Genomic DNA, 23460 nt, shown 5'->3' on the forward strand with positions numbered 1-23460 from the left:
TTTTCTCCTTCAGTTTGTTAATACGGTGTATCACGTTGATTGATTTGCGTATATTGAAGAATCCTTGCATTCCTGGAATAAACCCCACTTGATCATGGTGTATGATCCTTTTAATGTGCTGTTGGATTCTGTTTGCTAGTATTTTGTTGAGGATTTTTGCATCTATGTTCATCAGTGATATTGGCCTGTAGTTTTCTTTCTTTGTGACATCCTTGTCTGGTTTTGGTATCAAGGTGATGGTGGCCTCGTAGAATGAGTTTGGGAGTGTTCCTCCCTCTGCTATATTTTGGAAGAGTTTGAGAAGGATAGGTGTTAGCTCTTCTCTAAATGCTTGATAGAATTCGCCTGTGAAGCCATCTGGTCCTGGGCTTTTGTTTGTTGGAAGATTTTTGATCACAGTTTCAATTTCAGTGCTTGTGATTGGTCTGTTCATATTTTCTATTTCTTCCTGATTCAGTCTTGGCAGGTTGTGCATTTCTAAGAATTTGTCCATTTCTTCCAGGTTGTCCATTTTATTGGCATAGAGTTGCTTATAGTAATCTCTCATGATCTTTTGTATTTCTGCAGTGTCAGTTGTTACTTCTCCTTTTCCATTTCTAATTCTGTTGATTTGAGTCTTCTCCCTTTTTTTCTTGATGAGTCTGGCTAATGGTTTATCAATTTTGTTTATCTTCTCAAAGAACCAGCTTTTAGTTTTATTGATCTTTGCTATCGTTTCCTTCATTTCTTTTTCATTTATTTCTGATCTGATTTTTATGATTTCTTTCCTTCTGCTAACTTTGGGATGTTTTTGTTCTTCTTTCTCTAATTGCTTTAGGTGCAAGGTTAGGTTGTTTATTCGAGATATTTCCTGTTTCTTAAGGTGGGATTGTATTGCCATAAACTTCCCTCTTAGAACTGCTTTTGCTGCATCCCATAGGTTTTGGGTCGTCGTGTCTCCATTGTCATTTGTTTCTAGGTATTTTTTAATTTCCTCTTTGATTTCTTCAGTGATCACTTCGTTATTAAGTAGTGTATTGTTTAGCCTCCATGTGTTTGTATGTTTTACAGCTCTTTTCCTGTAATTGATATCTAGTCTCATAGCATTGTGGTCGGAAAAGATACTTGATACAATTTCAATTTTCTTAAATTTACCAAGGCTTGATTTGTGACCCAAGATATGATCTATCCTGGAGAATGTTCCATGAGCACTTGAGAAAAATGTGTATTCTGTTGTTTTTGGATGGAATGTCCTATAAATATCAATTAAGTCCATCTTGTTTAATGTATCATTTAAAGCTTGTGTTTCCTTATTTATTTTCATTTTGGATGACCTGTCCATTGGTGAAAGTGGGGGGTAGTAACATTTTTAACATATAGTTCCTGCCTTTAAGAACATCCAGTACACGTGGTAGACCAAGGCATCATCCCATGGGGAGTAAAATAACAGTTTAAGAGTGAAATAAAAATGTGCAATGATGGAAGACGTGCCCAGCAACTTTCTTCTATTTAGTCCAGAATGTAAATGACAGGGTGAATGAAACTGTGTGCTGAAAATTTTGGTGGAACATGGTGGCTGAGACCTCTGGAAAAAGAGACAATTGGACGCAGGTAGCGATATTTGTTTCCTTTCGAACTCCCACTAAAATGTCTAAGATCTTCTTTTATAAAGGCCTAAATCCGTAAGGATGGGGAGAATGGGATTGGAGACGACCACATGAACAAAGTGTTGGAAGCTGGAAGGTCAAGGGTGTAATAAGCTTGGAAAAACAGAATCCGGAAGGGGCAGCGGGGCAGCTAAGAACCAGCCTCGCTTACGTCACAGAGTGACGCAAAGGCTCGGGAATTGGCAACATCAACACCTCTGGGAATAAGAGTGAAGGGAGGTGGTGCCCCAGAATAAGGAGAATTGGTGGAAACTCTTTTAAAGAAGCCCTCAGGTCTCCAGCATCCCTTCACCACCCGGCGGAATCCTGGAGGCTAATGCTCCGTGGAGAGGGTAGATGTTGACCAGCTAGATGTAGGGAGGCTGGGAAGTGTAGTCTTTAAGGTGTGTGGATATGTGCTTGGCTAAAACTCCGGGGTTCTGTTACTGTAGAAGAAAGAGAGAATGAATATTGGGGAATAACCTGTGGTCAGTACTCTGCCTATACATACAGGTCTTTGCTCTGTAAGTTTAATATTATTAGTAAGGATAATGACGATGGTGATAACAGTAGCTACAAACTCTTAACCTATGTTTTCTATGTGCCTAACCCTGTTCTAGGAACTTTATATGTATTAGTTCACTTAGTCCTCACGATGCTGTGAAATTCGTTCTGCTATTATCCCATTTTGCAGATGTAGACACTGAGGCCTGGAGAGGTTAAGTCACTTCTTCAAGGTTCCAGAACCTTGAAGAACCAGGCCTGAGACCTCATCTTCCCGTGAAGAAAGTTGACATTGTCATAAAGCTTCAGGAAAATTTGATTTCAGATTAATGTTGTTGAATGTACTGGTTTTGTGTTCTCTGTGAAAGAAATTATTCTAATATCTATACTTGAGAAGTAGAAGGGAGATTGCTAGTTTTATGAAACTTCCATGTGTATACAAATTCAATAGAATGCAAATTTAAGTTAACATTTGAAGTCTATTTTTTGTTTAAAAAGGGTTCACATATTTTGAATCCTGTTGTAGAAGCTGGTAAATGACATAATCAAATTGGTCATTTAGGACCTAACTGTGGCCACAGCCTTGGGGAGCTGGGAGACTAAAGGCAGGGAGACCAGGAGTGGGATGATTGTTGATTACAGAGGTTCTTAAATTTTAGTACACATCAGAGTCACCTGGAAGGCTTGCCCCATCACAGGTTACCAGCTGCTGTCCCCAGAGTTTCTGATTCAGTAGTTCTCAGGTGGGGCCCAAGCAATTTTACTTCTAGTGAGCTTCCAGATGCTGCTGCTTCTGGCCTGAGGACCACAGTTCGAGAACCACTGCGTCTATCTGAGGGGTAATGAGAGCCTAAACCGTGGCAGTGGAGGAAAGATGGAGTCAGGAAGGGGTCAGTGAAGAATTAATCAGGGACACTTGATAGGACTTGTGATTCTTTGCAGGTAGAGGCAGATGGAGAGTAAAGGATTTAGAGGGTCAGGGGTTAAGTATTGAAATACTGACTGCAAAGTTTCCATTGGGTATGCAACCAGAAGGCCATCGGTGACTTGTGACCTAAAAAAATAAAAGCAATTTTCATGGAAAAGTGAGGTAAGAAATAGATTCGATGACTAAAGCTTTGAGGAGGTATGATTATCCTGTAAGAGCGTGTAGAATATAGATTTCTTTAATTCTGAAACATTGGATTGTACTCTGTACCACTGCTTGTTTTAGCTGGCCAGCTGGTTTGGACCAAACTAAAGGCTTCATCGTGTTACACATTGTGATACTTTCTGGCTTTCCCCTGACCTTTTGTTTAAAAATGGATCTGCCATTTAAAAAGTATTAATCCAGTTTATTTCAAGTGAAACTCATCCTTCTGAATGTATGCATATTGGTTTTAAATCAGGGAGCAACTATTTCCCTTTCATTTCATTATGTATGGTGACTTTCAAGCTGCCTCTTGGATCCTGCTTATGGATTCTCGAAACAAGCCAGATTGAAAACTTCAGAGCTATCAAGTTCTGACGGTTCTATCTTGGGGTTTCTCTCACTACTGTTCCTACTGTGATTGGCAGAGTTCACTCCCTCCTTACTTCTTTTTTTTAAAAAAAATTTTAAATTGAAGTATAGTTGACTTATCATGTGTTAGTTTCTGGCATACAACAAGGTGATTCAGTTATATAAAAATACACATTCTTTTTTATATTCTTTTCCATTATAGTTTATCACAGGATACTGAATGTAGTTCCCTGTGCTATACAGTAGGGCCTCGTTGTTTATCCGTTCTCTATATAATAGTTTGCATCTGCTCATCCCAAACTCCCAGCCCATCCCTCCCATCCCCACCCTCTCCCTTGGCAACCGTAAGTCTGTTCTCTATGTCTGTGAGTCTGTTTCTGCTTCGTAGATAAGTTCATTTGTGTCATATTTTAGATTCCACATATAAGTGATATATGGTATTTGTCTTTCTCTGTCTGACTTACTTCACTTAGTATGATAATCTCTAGATCCATCCATGCTGCTGCAAATGGCCTGATTTCCTTCTTTTTTATATGCCCTCCTTACTTCTGATCTGAGTGATTATAATCTTTGTCATGAGTCTGTTCTAACTCTCTTCCCCCTCCTCTAGTTCGTGTTATATACATCTGTGAGATGAGCTTTTCCAGAATACAGCTCTGATCACAATACTGTTTTGCTTAAAATCTTCCCCATGTTGAATGGTAAAAGCCAGTTTCCTTAGCTTGTGTTTAAGATCATAAATGGTCTGGCTTTGAATTTTCTTCCCAACTTTAGTTTTTCCCCCCATACTACTGGCTGCATCCACACTGCTCCCAGTTGCCTCTCTGCCTGTGTGATGCTGTTTCTGCCCCTCAGAAACTCCTCCTTTGCTTCAAATCTGACCTGTACCCGCCCCGCCCAGCTCCTGTTCCTCAGCCTTTACCACCTAGAAGTAATTTCTCTGTCTGTTTCCATCTAGCACTGCATCGGTAACTCATATCCTTTGAGTTACTCTGTCCCATGTTTTACTTATATTTACAGTTCATCTTCTGTTTTGTAGATAAGTTCATTTGTGTCATATTTTAGATTCCACATATAAATGATATATGGTATTTGTCTTTCTCTGTCTGACTTACTTCACTTAGTATGATAATCTAAGCATGGAAATTGGTCCAATGACTGGAGGCGTGGGCAGCCGGTTGTCATGACTTAGCGCAGATAAAGTGATGATTCACTGAACTGCCACAGCAAGAGTATTACAGTGCTACCCTGGTGGCGCAGTGGTTGAGAATCTGCCTGCCGATGCAGGGGACACGGGTTCGAGCCCTGGTCCGGGAGGATCCCACATGCCACGGAGCAACGAGGCCCGTGAGCCACAACTGCTGAGCCTGCGCGTCTGGAGCCTGTGCTCCGCAACAAGAGAGGCCGCAACAGTGAGAGGCCCGCACACCGCGATGAAGAGTGGCCCCCGCTTGCCGCAACTAGAGAAAGCCCTCGCACGGAAACGAAGACCCAACACAGCCAAAAAATAAAAATTAATTAATTAAAATTTTTAAAAAAAGTATTACATATCAGGAAAGACTTCTGATGGGATTCTTTTTTTTTTTTTTTTTTTTTTGCGGTATGCGGGCCTCTCACTGTTGCGGCCTCCCCCGTTGCGGAGCACAGGCTCCGGACGCACAGGCTCCGGACGCGCAGGCTCAGCGGCCATGGCTCACGGGCCCAGCCACTCCGCGGCATATGGGATCCTCCCAGACCGGGGCACGAACCCGTATCCCCTGCATCGGGAGGCGGACTCTCAACCACTTGCGCCACCAGGGAGGCCCCGATGGGATTCTTTTTTAAAGCTGCTGTGAGTGACGGCTTAGGGACCTCTTTAAGGACGTCTGTCAACTTTGCCAGGTCTCTTTTCAGTCAGAAATCTTTCTTATTTAACTTAATTCTTAGTGTTTGATTGTGTCCTAGATATTTCAGTGAGCCGGCCACTACTCTGACTGCATGTGGGATGTCACTATGGCAAGCTTATAAAGTATTGCCCGGATGACACGTGTGTACGTATATGTGTGGCACATATACACGAATGTCTGTTTTACCTGAGATCAAGATGGTCAACATCTGTGTTTTCCCACACAGTGGTTATGAGATGGATTCATGGGTTCACTACTCTGCTTAATGATCTATACCAGTTATTTTCTACTTTTTGATACATTCCACTGATGTTTACTGATTCTGCTTTTTTATCGTTGAAGTATGAACTAGAAAAGTGCTGTACACAAGTACTTAGATTGTAGAAGTGATGTGCAGGTTTTCTTCATAATCATTTATTTTACAGGAAAAAATAGAGCTAGCAAAAGAAATGATAACGCTATGGGTTATAAAAATTATTAAACATTTCAGATTTAGAAGAGAGTGATATCATTGAATCTTCAAAACTAACTTCTTTCTGGCTGAACATCAATCATCTGGGACTTTTAAACTATATTATTTTGGAGACCGTATTAAGGATTGTAATTATGGGATCTGTGTTTAGCTCTGCGTGTATGTGGACCTTGAATTATTTCTCTAGCCCTGTGACTCACAGATACTTTAAAAAGAGCTGATAGAGTTAGTGAATGTCGTTTATTTTCTGGTTAAAACTGGTCCTTCATTCTCTTGAGCTTTATTTTATTAATAGCTCTTCAGTTCGGACTTAGAATTGGTTTAATGTCGACTTTCTCCTATTTACAAAGGGGAAAGTTCATTTATTATTTTGTGCTTCTTTGTCATGCTGTTCCCTTTGCTTCTGAGAAAAGGGCACCAACCTATTTAGATAGGGACCTTTAGGCTATTTATAAAGCAAGGCAGGTTAATTGAAATTGAAAGCTCGGTAATGTCCTCCCCGGTGAATGACGCACATGGATGATGTCGCGTGCTGTGTGCCGTTCTAGGCAGGAATCAGCTGGAGGAATTTGTGTGCTTTGAGCTCTGGTGTTGACGTAGGTGCTGGGTATGGATATGTTTTAGGAAACATCTCATTTCCATATAAATGCAAGAAGATTAAAAAAAATTTTTTTTAGATGGCTTGCCCTGAAATTCCAGCTGGTATCACAAGGATGATGTAAATATTTCTTTTGACGATCTGGAAAAACAGCTTTAGTTGTATTCAAGCGCAGTGAAGTCATCACAGGTTTATTCCGAAATACTTATTATATTCATTCATTAGAATCTGTTTATTCCAGCATCGGCTATGTGTATGTTTATGTGAAAAAACGTTTTTAGTGTGTATTTCTCTAAATAACACTCTAGACTCTCAATAACTTTTAAGTAGCTTCACTTAATAAATTTGTATAGTTTCATCAGTAAATGTGTCGATTTGATTATAATAAAAGGTAGAACCAAATAGGTCATCTTCTTTCTTACATGATGAAACTGTGGTTCTTCTTTTGAGACATAGTAAAATATCAGTTTGACTGAAATGAGTTTTTGTGTTTTTCTTTCCAAGTGTCACTGAAAGGACAGTCTTACTTAAACTTAGATAGTTGTATAGTACATATCCCCTAAAACCCAAGCATTCAGATTACATTTGTTTAAATTCAGTTTTGTATAAGACAAGGTGATTTTGTAAGTGGGAATTCTGTCTCCTTAACTCGCATTGATCATGCCCAGAAACAAAATTTCAGCTTATGCACAAGTGTTAAAATACCAGTGGTTGATATATTACTAGTTATACTTGGTCTCCTGTGGGCCTGTAGCCCCCATCAGAGTCAGTGCTGGGCGATTCCTGCAGATGCCCGGGGCTCTGCGGTGCTGAGCTGGTCCCGTTCTGCCAGGGTCATACAGTTACCTTTGTGGATCATTGTGTGTAAGGGTCTTACTCAGATGCCTGGTGAACAGCCCATCGTTCAGGACCAGACATCGGTTTGCTCACATCCCGTCCGTGGGGTGGTGTGGAGCCACGGCTTCCAAGTGGAGGTCTGCTTTAATAGCACTGCCCCATCTGTTAGAATCAACTGGCCCTCGTTCCCAAGCAGCGCGTTGGAAGGCTGTGGGCCCCTCGGGCTCAGTCCCTGCCCTGCACCATCTCCAGGCCTCTGCACATACGCAGCTGCAGCCGTAGAGCATTTGTTCCTCAATGCAGGAGTGGCCCTTGATTGTCAGCCCTTCATTCTCACTCCTGGGATATCTTTTGTGTTGTTGCTGTTATTTTTTAATTGAAATATTGTTGATATAATACGATATTATGTTAGTTTCAGTTGTACTACATAGCGATTTGACATTTGCATGCGTTATGCGACGATCACCACGACAGGTCTAGTGACCATCTGTACTCCTGGGCTGTCTCTTATGGAAGGTTAGCAGTGGCTGGGCATGTGTAGCCCTCCTCCACCCAGTGGTAAACCTCGATCTTTGGATGAAGGTGTGTGCTGGCCTCCTGCTGTGCCTGTCCGTGGTCCTACTAACGCAACAAGATTTTGGTTCATTGTTGAGAATTGCTTGTCACGACCCGGCCACCATGACTGACCTTGCTTCCCTCTCCTCCCACCAGCCTTCACCCCAGGTGGAGAGAGTACTCATTGTGGAGTGACTCAACCTGCCCTTGACATCTGCTAGCTGGGCTGCTGCGCTGCGTGGGCTCCTCCAGATGGTCGAGGGCCCTGAAGACTGCTTATGGTCCCCAGTACCACTCAGTGCCAACCCTCAGGGCTTCTCAACTAACAGCACTTAAATCCCTTTGATTCTGTAGTGTCGCTCAAACCCTTTCTTCATTTTATTTTCATTACCACTATCCTGATAACACTTTACATTCTTATAATACCTTATGATTTGCAAAGCACTTATATATGCCTTATTTGATCCTGGTTGGTAGGCAGGTTAGTTATGTTTTTTTTTTTTAAATAATTTTATTTACTCTTTTGGCTGCGTTGGGTCTTCGTTGTTGTCTGCGGGCTTTCTCTATTTGCGGTGAGCGGGCGCTACTCTTCATTGCGGTGCGTGGGCTTCTCATTTTGGTGGCTTCTCCTGTTGCAGAGCACGGGCTCTAGGCGTGTGGGCTTCAATAGTTGCAGCACACGGGCTCAGTAGTTGCGGCATGTGGGCCCTAGAGCGCACGGGCTTCAGGAGTTGCGGCGCATGGACTCAGTAGTTGCGGCGTGCGGTCTCTAGGATGCGTGGGCTTCAGTAGTTGTGGCACGCGGGCTTAGTAGTTGTGGCTTGCAGGCTCAGTAGTTGTGGCTCGCAGGCTCTAGAGCACAGGCTCAGTAGTTGTGGCGCATCGGCTTAGTTGCTTTGTGGCATGTGGGATCTTCCCGGACCAGGCATCGAACCCTGGTCCACTGCATTGACAGGCAGATTCTTAACCACTGCACCACCAGGGAAGTCCAGGTTGGTTATTTTTATCCTAATTTTATGAATGAAGAAACTGAAGCCCAATCCAAGATCACACAGATGGAAAGTGGTGGAACCACATCTAAACCCATGAGTTCTGACTTGGAGTCCACAGTTTTAACCATCATGCTAACTAGTCTATATACCCCAGACTTCCCATCTTTATCTCCCACTACTCTTTCTAACCCATTTGTACTTCAGCTGCCTTGATTCACTTCCCAACTCTGAATTTGCACTTTATTTCTTGCCTCTGTGCCTTTGCTCACCCTGTTCCTTCTTCTATCTGTGCCTATTGAAATTCTGCCCATTTTTTCAGGGTCCAGTGTGTTCTCCTTCATGAAACTTTGTGTAATTCCTCCAAGCCTGAAAGAATCTCTCCTTCCCCCTCGTCTAATAGCATTTTATTTTTACATCACTTTCTTGTATCATAGTTATTTATATTTGACTTATCTCCTTATTACATTGTAAGTTGTTGGAATATTTAAAAGTGTAACATTGTTTAAATGGTATATTATCTCTGTCATTTGTAGCATCCAATTACAGTGCCTTGTATATGGTCAGGTACATATTGGGTAAATATTTATTCCACTGGGTAAAAAACATTATATCAAACAATATTTTTCACTGGGTCAGAGTTAAAGCTCTGATGGTGTCAGAAGGATGCAGGGCTTGATATTATTTCTTGCTACATCCATCTAATAAGCTTAGAGGGGTGAGAAAGGGAGGGTGGGGGGGAGACGCAAGAGGGAGGGTATATGGGGATATAAGTATAGGTATAGTTGATTCACTTTGTTATACAGCAGAAACACACCATTGTAAAGCAATTATACTCCAACAAAGATGTTAAAAAAAAAAGAAAGGTATACTTGAGATATCTCACTCTCTTAATATATCCTCAGTTTATCCTACGTCTTAGGATACAACTTATTTGTTAAAGATCTTATCTAACTTGCAACAAATTGAGCACCTCGTTCATCTTTAAAAAATTTTTTTTAATTGAAGTATAGTTGATTTACAATGTTGTGTTAATTACTGCTGTACAGCAAAGTGATTGTTACACACACATATATATATATTCTTTTTTAAAATATTCTTTTCCATTATGGTTTATCTTAACATTTCATTCCAATGTTCCATATTTTTAGTAACCTCCAATCTGATAATTGCTAAGAGTAATTGCATTTCTTGGCAAACAAAAGAAGATCCAACTTCTAAGTCCCCAAATAATTTTATTTTACCCTTTAAGATTTCTTTATAATTCATTAAAAGTAAAAAAAAACTCTTTAAAATTTATGCCCAACTTCTAAGAGTGTAGCAAGCAGGAAATATTGAACTTAATTTTTTTGAATAACTATCATAATTATGATCATGTGAACTGTGAAGTTGACATAGTGATTTGGAGATACTTGGTTGAATCTGAACTGATGTGAGGACTTTACCTGAAATTTCCCTTATATCTAATAGCTTCCCTTTCTCTCCACCCCTTTTCCTATAAGATGGATGATGTAAAGACTACTTGACACTTTACTATTAGTAACCTTTTAGTTTTATGCACAAGTTTGGAGATTTTATACTGCCTTTTCTGGATAGAAACATGTATACATTTATGCAGAGTAATAGTACTATATTGCAGTGCAATTAATTATTGAATCAGAGTTTGAAGCACTTCTTTTTTTTTTAAAAGATTTTTTTGATGTGAACCATTTTTAAAGTCTTTATTGAATTAGTTACAATATTGCTTCTGTTTTATGTTTTGGTTTTTTGGTGGAGAGGCATGTGGGATCTTACCTCCCCGACCAGGGATCGAACCCTCGCCTCCTGCATTGGAAGGCTAAGTCTTAACCACTGGACTGCCAGGGAAGTCCCTGAAGCACCTCTTTTAAAAGTTTTTTTAAGGAAATTCTCAAATGTTTTCTTGACCATTTTTAAAATCACTGTTTTAAAGATGCTTTTAATGTTACTTTGTTGTTGGTAAGTAGATTACGTACTGTGAAGGCTTAAACCAACCATCTTATTTGCTTTAGTTTTTGGAGAAACATTTGAGGGAATTTCAGGACACTGTTCATAAAGAATTTTTACATTCAGATTAAATGTTCAGAATTATTTTGCATCCGTGACTGTGGTGCCAGATAATTAAGGTCTAATTTGATATATTTTAGCATTGTTGAGTTGAGTAGTTTGCAGTAGCCAATTTAGAAAAGAAACTTCTCCAATAGAATGGAGCAAGTCTTGATAAAGGAAACAAGGCCACACTCAAATCAAAGCTCAGTTTCCTTATTTGAAGATGTGGGGCTGGTGGGAAGGTCTTCAGTAGTACTAGGATTTTGTGCTTCTGTAATTTGTTTTTCTGCTTGCTGTCCTTTCATACCCAACCATAATTTTTACATGATCCTTAAGTTATTTCATAGATTCTCTATCTAGTTTTCCCTTTTGATTTAAAGGACATATTTTCCCCCTGTGGAATCCCTTATAGGTATAACTTTGAACTTTTTCCCTCCAGGAGATAATAGGAGTGTTTCTATATGCCCTTCCATTTAAATGAAGATTTCTAAATTAAAGATTAACTTACCCCATGATAAGTTTTTTTTCTAATGATAGTGCTTCTAAACAATTGCCGTACTCTCCTTGGGTAATTTATTTTAAAAACCTTTTTGTTTTCAATGTATTCCTAAGTAGAATTTTTCTTCTAAAATTGAACAGTGGAATTATTTTATTTGATATTTTCCTAAGATTTTTTTTTTAAGATTTTAAAATTATTTATTTATCTATTTTATTTTTATTTTTGGCTGCATCGGGTCTTAGTTGCGGCACATGGGGGATCTTCGCTGAGGCACGCTGCCTCTTCGTCGTGGTGTGCGGGCTTCTCTCTAGTTGCAGCATGTGGGTTTTCTCTCTCTAGTTGTGGTGGACAGGCTCCAGGGCACATGGCCTCTGCAGTTGTGGTGCGTGGGTTCCAGCACGTGTAGTTTGCGGCAGGTGGGCTCTAGTTGAGGCGTGCAAACTCAGTAGTCGTGGTACGTGGTCCCAGCTGCCCCACGGCATGTGGGATCTTAGTTCCCTGACCAGGGATCAAATCCGCATCCCCTGCACTGTAAGGTAGATTCTTTACCACTGGACCACCAGGGAAGACCCTTCCTAGGATATTTTTTCTCTAACTTGTGTGAGCTAACTATTCTGGGAGTTTTCACATTTTCAATGAGGTTTAAAATTTGAGGGTTTTAATATCAGTGATAATCTTTAAAAAATAATATAAGCATATCATCTGGATCACTTGCCATGTAATCAAATATTGCCGTGTGATAAATTGGTGTTTGTGCTGTGTGAAGGCCAGCTACTTCACAGTGTCTGAAGTATATGAAGCATTCACTGAACTTCAAATAACAAACTGTTCTAATAGCACCCCTGCATGCCATACCCAGAGGAACCAACATTATAGCAATAACATGTTCAAGTTACAGACAGATGAATTTAATAGATTCCATTTAACTTTCAACCATTCATTAATAGTCAGTATATCCGTAAGTATACACTGAAGAATTTTCTATACCTGATTCCAGCAATAATTGAATAGATACGCATTTAATGAGGATTTCAACATGGTTGTGATACCAACTTTATTTGGAAGTAACTTCCTTAAAATTAGCATTCAAGGAACGCTGTGGATATTTTTTTAGTATGAGGTCTGATTATCCTCAATTGTCAAAGAAAGCCATGAGGTTACGTATGCTATTTTGTACAGTGAATTTAAGTGAAAAGGCATTTTTTTTCATTAGAATGATTAAGTAAAAAAAATCGGAACGATTATAGATAGAATCCTATCTGAAGCTACATTGCTACAGCAGAAAACCATTATTTGTTATACTCCATTTTTGCTGTTAACTTGAATTTAATTGGTTACGCAGTATTTTTTTTCATATTTAAAAGTTTGCTTTGCCTTTATCTTTTTATCAGGGTAATAAATGCCAAGTTTAATTTTGTATAAATTAAAATATATTAAAATTGATTTAAGTTGACATTAGGAATGCAGAGTATATTTTTCCTTTAAAAGTTGTCCATCTAGGGGCTTCCCTGGTGGCACAGTGGTTGAGAGTCCACCTGCCGATGCAGGGGACACGGGTTTGTGCCCCGGTCCGGGAAGATCCCACGTGCCGCGGAGCGGCTGGGCCCGTGAGCCATGGCCGCTGAGCCTGCGCGTCCGGAGCCTGTGCTCCGCAACGGGAGAGGCCACAACAGTGAGAGGCCCGCATACCGGGGGAGAAAAAAAAGTTGTCCATCTAATACTTGGTTTGAGAAGTCCTGGTCTATGATATTGAACATTATTGTATCATAATTATAGTGGCTAACCCCAACCAGATGTTTCCTATTTCAGTTCCTATTAGATGATTTTATAATTTCCCCTGATTTTGGCTATCATTTCTTATTTTAATGTTATTTTGGTCATTTGGTTTTTTCATTCATTCATCTGTTGAACAGATATTTTAAAATTGTTGTATGTCAAGGACTGTTTAAGGCACTAGAGATGATTGAAGATAGCTCTCCTCTTTATGTCTGGGTGAGTCTATGGTCTCTCTTCACTGTCACATTTTCCCATTATTTAAATGAAAAATGTCATGTATGTATTACTACATTTTCAAGTAAACTACTATCTGCCTTGCTGTCATATCTATATGTTTTGAGGACTTGGTGGGACGTTACTACATCCTGATTGTCATAGACTAAGTGCCTTTTCAGCCCACGCTTGGTGGGCCTTTTAAGCCTGTTCATTCAAGTACAACTACCGAATGACTACTAAATTCAAGACATTGTGCTAGGTACTATTGAGTGTTCAAAGATGAGTGAGATGTAATCTGTATTCTCAGTAGAGGAGCTCACAAATTCTAATCCGGTCATTGAATCCTCGGAACTGATTTGGGCTTTGCTGGATCTGGACATTGTTGGTTCTGCACCTAGAGCTGTAGACTCACTGGTTACAGTGGGACCTTCTGCATGTCATCGATCCATTCATTCAATAAACATTTACTAAACACTTTTGCTCCTGGTTGATTTTTATCCTCTTTAATTTTTCTGTCTTATCTATTTTAATAACCCAGATCTCTTTCCTAGGAGTATTCAGAATAATAAATGTAGAATCTATAGAACAAAACTCACAAATAGCACTTTCTAGCTATTGTTGCCTGGAGGCTACAGTTTGGAGAATGTTACTGTAAGATCATTGTAAGTAGAGGTAAACTTACTAAATCTGGAGGCCTTGGAACTGGCATCTTCTGGAACCATAAATATAGTGCTGCTTTCCAGGGAAAGCAGGGTTAATCAGAAGATAGGGGCTGATTATTAATCATCTATATTCCCATTTTACTGTTAACTTACAGGATTAGTTAATCAGACTGTCCAGAGTGATGCAGGTCCAAGGATGGCCTTGGCCAACCTGTGGGATGTCTGGAGTCGTAATGACCCTTTTGAGTTGTCCGTAGGTGGGCTGAAATGACCAGGCCTTTATACTCTCACACTGACTAATCATTGGATGTTGGCCGCCAAGCATGACCTCGAGCTTGGAGGTCAGTGTAGTTGAGGCTGAGAGCACTCTCAGCAACTGGGGCTGCAAGTTCTTCATGGACTGGGGAGCTGGGCTGCATGCATCAGTGCCCACCCCAGGCAGTAGACCATGACCGCTACCTTGATGGTAGGAGTGCCTATTCAACTCACTCTTTCGTTTTTCTAGTTATGGATCATGAGCCTCCAAATTTAGTACGCTAACATATGGCAGATTAGTTATGGCCAAGGTGGTTTATATTTCCCCTATTACTTTATACACTTTATATACTTTCCACCTAAGTGTTAATATTCCTTACCTCCAATAATAAGTCTTGGTTTACTGAGGACAATCCTGTTTTCCTGGGACTGCTCAGTTTAGACCTGTTGATCAACTAACATCTGTTAATTATTTTTGGTATCTCAATACTCCCAGACATATTTCAGTTTGGAAGATAACTTGTATGCTTGTCTTACCTAGTATGTTTAGAAACATTTATTTGCGTATTTATCTTCTAAATGTCTATCTGGCCTGTTTAATCTAATGAATGCAATGTTCTGTTCTTTTCTACCTCTTATTTGAAGAATAGAAGTGAACTGGATTAACTTTGTATTTTTGCTTTATTTGACCCTCAGACAAATGCTTTTCATCTTTATTAAATTCTTCACCAGCGAACTTTATATCACAACATATTCCAGAAAGTGTGTGACTAAAATTACTGGGATATATTACCTGTCCTGTTAAAATTGTGTCTATAATGACATTTATTTCCCGTGTTTTGTATCTTAGTCACAAATGTTTACGTCCTTGTTTATCTTTCTGCTCAAGGAATCTGGGACTTGAGCGCTTTCTCTGATGGAGTTGATCTTTTTTCTGGAAGGATGTTCTGACCTATTCAGATTTGTGTCCTAAGGAAGTCCTAGTTCCTTAGATAGAGATGGGAAGTTTTAGAGCTGCCTTTTCAGAAATTTTTAATGGGAAAAATTTAATTTTACCCTAGGTGGATTTAATAACTTATAGGACCACTTTATTCACAAGAAAAACTCTAATTTAAAACTAGCTATGCATTCCAAAAAATGTCTAGGCATTGAAGATACTGCGATCTTCAATTTTCTTAACCTACCAGGAGGTAATTGGTTGTCACCTTAAACCACGCTGCCGCTTTTTCCTAAGTGTTGTTTCTTTGCACTCTTTTTACTGTTTCTGGTCCACAGTTGTGGCCTAGATGTTGTCATAGGGAACGGGGTTCACTGGTGGATTCAGTTTGCCCATCTGTGATTCTTTTTTTTTTTTTTTGCGGTACGCGGGCCTCTCACCGTTGCAGCCTCTCCCGTTGCGGAGCACAGGCTCCGGACGCGCAGGCTCAGCGGCCATGGCTCACGGGCCCAGCCGCTCCGCGGCATGTGGGATCTTCCCGGACCGGGCCACGAACCCGTGTCCCCTGCATCGGCAGGCGGACTCTCAACCACTGCGCCACCAGGGAAGCCCACCACCTGTGATTCTTTGTCCAGAGAAGTCAACTGCTGGTGATGTTTGGCGTCATTTAGTGGATGATGTCTTTAACAGATAGTACACTGTCCGTGGTGTCAAACTTCTTATCACGTTCCCTTTACAAAAGAAAAGCTGCTAGAAAGTGGTGGTATGACTTTATACTTAATCGTCAGCAAATGAGAAGTTGGAGTCAGTTATTTAAATGATCAACCATCTACACTTGTGCACTCTACACATATTTTTATTGACTCAGGGGATCATGGAGTTACACAAAGATACTAGCCCAAAACTTAAGGAAAGGTACCAAAATATAAGAAAGTGGCATCTTGTATGAATATCTTTTATTTTTATTTAAAAAATTTTTTTATTTTTTAAATTGAAGTGTAGTTGATTTACAAAGCTGTGTTGGCTTCTAGTGTACGTCAAAGTGATTCCGTTACATGTATATATATATTCTTTTTCATATTCTTTTCCATTATGGTTTATTACAGGAAATTGAATATAGTTCCCTGTGCTATACAGTAGGACCTTGTTGTTTATCCATTCTCTATATAATAGTTTGTAGCTGCTAACCCCAAATTCTTAATCCAACCCCCCCCTCCACTTGGCAACCACAGTCTGTTCTCTATATCTGTGAGTCTGTTTCTGTTTTGTAGTTGAGTTCATTTGTGTCTTAGTTTAGATTGCACATATAAGTGATATTATATGGTATTTGTCTTTCTCTTTCTGACTTACCTCACTTAGTATGATAATCTCTAGGTTCATCCATGTTGCTGCAAATGAATGTCTCCTATTCTTATTATCTGTATTATCAATAACCATAAGTTTATCTGAAATGTTGATCGTACTCAGTTGTCTTAAATTCAGAAAGAAGTAATTCAGGTATTATTTATTCTTTTCTGACCCAGTCAACGCTGTTGGTCATTGAAGAACTTTTAGTAACTGCAGTCCCACCATCATCTCAGTTGGAAGCCTCCCCAGCTCTGATGTCTACCTTGAACCTGCCCAGCTCACTGCCTCTAGTGCTTTGACTCCAACAGTCCTTTGACCTTATTGATTCTTAAAATCCACGAATCCCACCACCCTCTCACTGACTCTTACTCCCCCGATGACTTTTCTTCTCTTTATACCCAGTTTAAATTCCATGCCGTGATTTGCTTGGCAAAATCCAATGCTAGTTAAATCCATCTCTGTCTAAATCCTAAATCCTGGGCTGAATATTGCTGGAACAAAACATGCCATCTTGCCAACTGACCTCACTTTCTGTTCAAGACTAGTGATCTCCACAGCCCACTCATGCTGCATGTTCCTGTTCCATTCACTCTTCCATTTTCCCGGATGACTATTTCATACACTCTTTTCTCAACGCTGCCTCCCCTGTCCTTACTCTTAGCTAATAATCTAGTTTCACATTTTACGAAGAAGACAGATGCAGTGAACATAGAACTTTGGCAGGCTCTTTCCCCTGCATCTTTCTGTGTACCAGCATCAGTGCCCGCAAATGCTTTCCTCCTGCACTCTGAATGAACGTCAGGGTTCTTGTCACCTCTCCATGCCAGACCCCTGCCTCTGTCATCTTCGCAAGCACATGGTTCCAATTGTTCTTCCTTCTCTCCATTTCATTAATCTTCTCAATCATCAATGTCCCCCTCTCTATTTTTTTTTGTGTGTGTGGTACGCAGGCCACCAGGGAAGCCCTCCCCCTCTCTATTGATCATTTCTATCAGCCTGCAAATATCCTGTTATTTCTTCCATCTTAAAATAATCCCTCTATTGATTCCATATTCCTCTCCAGCTAGTTGTTGTTCCTTTTCTCTTCTTTCCTTTACAGCTAAATTTCTCCAAGTAATTGTCATTATTTCTTGTCTCCAGTTTCTCTTCTCCCATCCCTCTTGAATTAGGCATTTGTTTTCTCCCTCCCTCCTGCTTGGCAGACACTGTTATGTCTGGGTCACTGGTTAGAAAATCCTCAGCCCTCATCTCACTTTCAGCTGGAACAGATTGGTCTTAGAATCACTTGCTTCATTTGACTTCTAGGCCAGCACGTTCTACTATTTTTCCTCCAAACTCTGGCTTTTTTTCATTCTCAACTTTGCTGATTATTTTTCATGTCTTTTTAACACTGGGTCTCTCCTTTCTCTAGGTACCCATTTAAATGTACTTGGGAATCTCATCCAATCACATTTTTTTTTAGTGCAATCTTCATGCTGAAGACTTTCAACTCATATATCCAACAGTCTAATGAGTGGCTTTACTTTAATGTCTGAAGGTGTCTCAAATGTAACATCTCCACAACCGGGCTCCTGGTTTCTCATCCCAACATGATGCTTCCTAGTTTTCCCTTCCTTGGGCAGTGGTAACTCTCTCCTCAGGCTACTCAAGCCACAAGCCACTGAATCATCCTTAGCGTTCCTCTGACTCATACTCCACGTCCCTTTCCTCAGTAAATCCTTCTGACGCTATCTTTAGACTATATCTGGAGGCTCACACCCTTTCTGCTGTTCCATATCATCATCTCTTACTGGGATGATTGCAGCATCCTGTCATCAGTCTTGCTGTGTCCACGTTTGCCTATTTACAGGCTGTTCACCAAATACCAGCCAGAGGGATCCTGCTGAAATGCAACTTGGAGGATGGCGTGACTTTGCTCCATGGCTTCCTGTCTCACTCACCTACTTACTGACTCACTCGTTCTCACAAAGTCAGACTGTTTACAGTGACCCCCCCCCCCCCCAAGGCCCCGTCTGACCTGTGCCACTGCCCCAGGTCATCCTTTTAACTCTTCAGCTTCATCTCTTACCACTGTTTCTCTTACTCCATACCAGGCGCTCTGGTCTTCGTACCTTTCCTCTGAAGTGCTGAACATATTTATACCCCAGGACTTTTGCACTTGCTGGTCCCTCTGTCCAGAACACTGATGCCCTGGGATGTACTCACGGTACATTTCCTCACTTCCTTCAACTCTTCCTTTAAATGTCACCTCTCAGTAGCGCCTCCCCTATCTCCCTGTTTAAAACCACAGGAGTTCCACTTCCTCTCCCCTGATCACTTACTCCCTGCGTTACTGTTCTCTGCAGCTCTTGTCATCATCTAATACGCTATGTATTTTACTCTTTTATTGTCTGTTTTCCCTGACCAGAACCTAAGTCCCATGAGGATAGGATTTTTTTTTTGGTTTTCTTTGCTGCTGTATCCTCTGCATCTAGAATAGCATCTAGACAATATTAGGTACTTTGTAAACATTTGAATACATGTATGAATTATTTTTGTTTTTTCAGTATCATGATTGGTCTGTTACAGATATGAAACTGAGCCATAGGGAGTTTAGTAACTTGTGGTGATAGCACTTAAACCCAGATCTGTCTTAACTCACAGTGTAATCCCTGTATGTATTAATCCACCCATTGGGATACTATGTGTATGAACTTTATGTTAGGTTAATTGCATTCTAAAGTAAAGGAAGTTATCAGTATTGTGCATTTTATTTGTACTCTTACCCTCAATCATGACCTGCTTGGGAGAAAATAGAAACAGATTTTTAAAAATTTTATACTTGCTTTTCTTCTTTTCATTTTTTTTAAGAAACAGATTATTATTATTATTATTATTATTATTATTATTTGCGGTACACGGGCCTCTCACTGTTGTGGCCTCCCGTTGTGGAGCACAGGCTCCGGATGCGTAGGCTCAGTGGCCATGGCTCATGGGCCCAGCTGCTGCGCAGCCTGTGGGATCTTCCCGGACTGGGGCACGAACCCATGTCCCCTGCATCGGCAGGCGGACTCTCAACCACTGTGCCACCAGGGAAGCCCTTAACTTTTTATTTTGGTATGCTTTTTCTGTCAGTGAGACTGGTACATGAAAATCTCCTACTATATTGGGAATTTCATCTATTTATCCTTTTAATTCTGTTAATTTTTTCTGTTTATTTGGAGCTTGTGTTATTAGATGACTATAAATTTGGAATTATGTCCTCCTTATGAATTGAACCCTTTAACAGTATGGATTTTCCCTCTTTATCTCTGGTAATGCCTTTTCTCTTAAAGTCTACTTTGTCTGCTATTAACGTAGTGACATCAACTTCTTTTGGTTAGGCTTTCCATTGTGTGTTTTTTCCTTCCTTTTCTTTACATTTATCTTTATCGTTTGGGTGTTTTTTTTTTTTTTTCAGTAGTTAGGTTTTGGTTTCTTGTATCCCAGTGTTACAATCTTTCTTTTAATTAGGGTATTTAGATTACTTAGAGTTAAAATAATTACTATGTTTGCATTGAAACCAACCATCGTACTATTTCTTTTCTGTTTCATCCACATATTCTATGCTTTTTTCTTCTATCTCACCATTATTAACTCAGTGAATTTTCAGTTGTATTGTGCATTACATTACTCTCTTTTGTCACATTAAGATGACTTTCATTTCTTTTGTAGGTAAAGATAGAGTTTTTAATACCCCATTGTGTGAACAAGGAATTGTTGGATTTGGAATTGGAATTGCAGTCACTGGTGCTACCGCCATTGCAGAAATTCAGTTTGCAGATTATATTTTCCCTGCTTTTGATCAGGTAAGAAGATTTCATTTTACCATAATCGAGACTTTCTAAGGGAAGTCCGTGAAGTATTAAAGAATTATCTCCACTCTCCCAACCCCTATCTTAGGAACTTTTTGTTACCTTTGAGCTATTTTGTTATGGACATGTATTTAAAGATCAAATAAAATGGCTTATGAAAATGGATGGGAAAAGGGACTCATTGTGACATGTCCCTTCTCTCTTTCCCCCTCAGATTGTTAATGAAGCCGCCAAGTATCGCTATCGCTCTGGAGATCTTTTTAATTGTGGAAGCCTCACCATCCGGTCCCCTTGGGGCTGTGTCGGCCATGGGGCTCTCTACCATTCCCAGAGTCCTGAAGCTTTTTTTGCCCACTGCCCAGGAATCAAGGTATTCTCACTTATGTACTTTATTTGCTCTCCATTTGATGTTTCTGTTTTGGTTCATTCGATTAATATTAACTAATATGGTTATCTAGAGATAAGCAATCAGGATTTTTGGAATTTATGTGCACTTAATTGTTTTTAAGAAAGAGAGCTTTTATTTTATTTAGATTAAGCAGCCAACATCCAGGTTTATAGAATATTTTCCCTGAAGCAGCACTGGCTTGACCCCGATGTGACTTTCATAGACTTCAAATAATAAAACCGAGAACATAGTTTATCCTCCATCTCTTTCAAAGCTCTCCTTCTTTCTTTCTTTTTGGTTTTTTTTTTTTGTGATAGAAATCATCTTTATTTATCAAAATAACATATATTACCAAGACATGAAAAATGAAACTGACAAAGTAAGTTATACATTCCTATCAATCTTTGGCACGTTTCACAGATTTGTTCAGCAAAAAGGCCTTACTTGCAAATTCCATTTGAGCAGAAAGCTCGGTTTCTTTTTCTTTCTTTTTTTTTTTTTTTGCGGCATGCAGGCCTCTCACTGCCGTGGCCTCTCCCGTTGCGGAGCACAGGCTCCGGACGCGCAGGCTCAGCGGCCACGGCTCACGGGCCCAGCCGCTCTGCAGCACGTGGGATCTTCCCGGACCGGGGCATGAACCCGTGTCCCCTGCATCGGCAGGCGGACTCTCAACCACTGCGCCACCAGGGAAGCCCTCGGTTTCTTTCTAATGGGGCTTTCTCACTTAACAGTTGATTCTGGAGTAATTTTAATAAATCTACTGCTTAGTGCATATTTACCTCAAAGTCACAGGAATAAAATTTTGCTTTTAGTCTATTTCTTACTTTTAAATAGACCGACAGAAGACTTGGTTACCTAGGTATGTTTTCCAGTCCAGGGTAATGTAATACTTGCTCAAGCAATTAATTTTGAAGCATCTGCCTTTTACAGCCTTTCACAATAATCTTAGGTCTTCCACAACAGCTTGGGTCTTTTGATTAAAAAAATATATATATTTTGCTTATTTTATGTCTTAATTTTTTACATTATCTTCTTTTCTATTTTCTGAAGAGCTTTCCAGAGAATCAATATAAAAACTCATAGATATGTATACCCAGAGCTTTATGTCTGGTTTTTGATAACATGAGTCATTTGTGAATATGTCTATGTTTTATTGTTTTTTCTACCAGATCAAAGTTGTAAAGTTTTGTAGTTAAGTAGGGGTTGCATAATTTTTCAATGTAAGCTAGAAATGGTAGGTTGGGACAAAAACCACATTTGAGGCAACAGTTATTTTTGTGCTTGAGCTAAAGATTGATTCACATTTAATGTTTATGATGTTACCCAGTATTTTTAAGAGCAGTTCTTTTCTCTTACCCCTACCTCTCTCCCCCCATGCTTTCTCTTTTATTTTATCCCAAATGAGAATATACATATAGTACAAAAGGCTGAAAATAAACACATGAAGAAAGCAGTTGAATAAAAACTAAAATAGGAACATAAGATGAAGACATTGTGTGCTATGATGAGCAATGTATTTAATAGTCTCTTTTCAGAAAATAGTGAGGTTTGTGTTATTTTATTTTTTAAATAAAAATTCTTCAATAAAATGGGATAAAAATGATTTTGAAAGCCAAATATAGTTTGCTTCAAGGAATCTTATTTGAATCTTTGTGATAAATTCAGGTTTATTTTAATGATAACTCTTCCTATGTAATAGCATCTTCATGTAGTTATTTAACAATCATTAAACTGGACAAGAGTTTGTGATTTGAGGCAAAATGGTGTAGAAATTAAGAGCTTGGTCAGTCAGAACAGGCAAGAATCCTTGCTTTAGCAATCGAGGTAACCTTGGGCAGGCTACTTGTCTCTCTTTAAGCCTCAGTCTCTATTTCTAAATTGGGGAAAATAATAATTGCTACTTCATGGGGTTGCTATGAACATGAATTAATCCACATAGTGGATTAATCAACAGTTAACACGTATGCTACCTGCTGTTATTACCATCATCTTCCTCATTATCAGTCTCATTCTCAAGAAGGTCCTGAGCCCTTTCCCCAACTGGAAATGTGCAGCATGCACACTTTTCTTTTAGCTTTGCAGTAACTGCACATTATATTACCTGGATCATAAAGTTCAGTGGATTATTTTTCCACTTAGGAAATGAAGGCCAGATTTTTCATGGGAAAGGAGGAGATTTTGACATCTTAAAATTGGAGAAGAGAGTTACATGCCTTTGAAAAGTACCAGTTGGACATTAGTAGAAAAGATTTCTTTATAAGTAAATACAGGAAGATATTGATGAATTTACTTTTTTGTTTTGATGAGTGCTCTTTGTGGTTTCCTTTTATTTTTTATGTATATGCATGTTTAACTCCTTGAGAGAATAGCAGTATCTTAATTACCAGAATATGGTGGGCATCTGATAAATATTTGTGGAACAAATGGGATCATTTTGGACAATATGTGAATTTTATGACAAATGGTAATTAGTCTAAAAATACAAGATTTCTATATTTAATTAGTAACAATTG

At 39.6% G+C, this 23460-nt stretch overlaps 1 protein-coding gene across 7 annotated transcripts in view; it reads left to right on the forward strand.

The window, feature by feature from the left end:
- Positions 1 to 23460, forward strand: part of BCKDHB (branched chain keto acid dehydrogenase E1 subunit beta) — a 292585-nt gene that overhangs the window by 30552 nt on the left and 238573 nt on the right. For all 7 annotated transcript variants that reach the window (XM_060115039.1, XM_060115043.1, XM_060115040.1 and 4 more), the window contains exons 4-5: positions 20420 to 20553; positions 20774 to 20929. In XM_060115039.1, the coding sequence (XP_059971022.1) occupies positions 20420 to 20553; positions 20774 to 20929 (290 nt within the window). The remainder of the gene's footprint in view (positions 1 to 20419; positions 20554 to 20773; positions 20930 to 23460) is intronic.

The sequence above is a fragment of the Mesoplodon densirostris genome, chromosome 12 (genome assembly GCF_025265405.1).
Source record: "Mesoplodon densirostris isolate mMesDen1 chromosome 12, mMesDen1 primary haplotype, whole genome shotgun sequence".
NCBI lineage: Eukaryota > Metazoa > Chordata > Mammalia > Artiodactyla > Ziphiidae > Mesoplodon > Mesoplodon densirostris.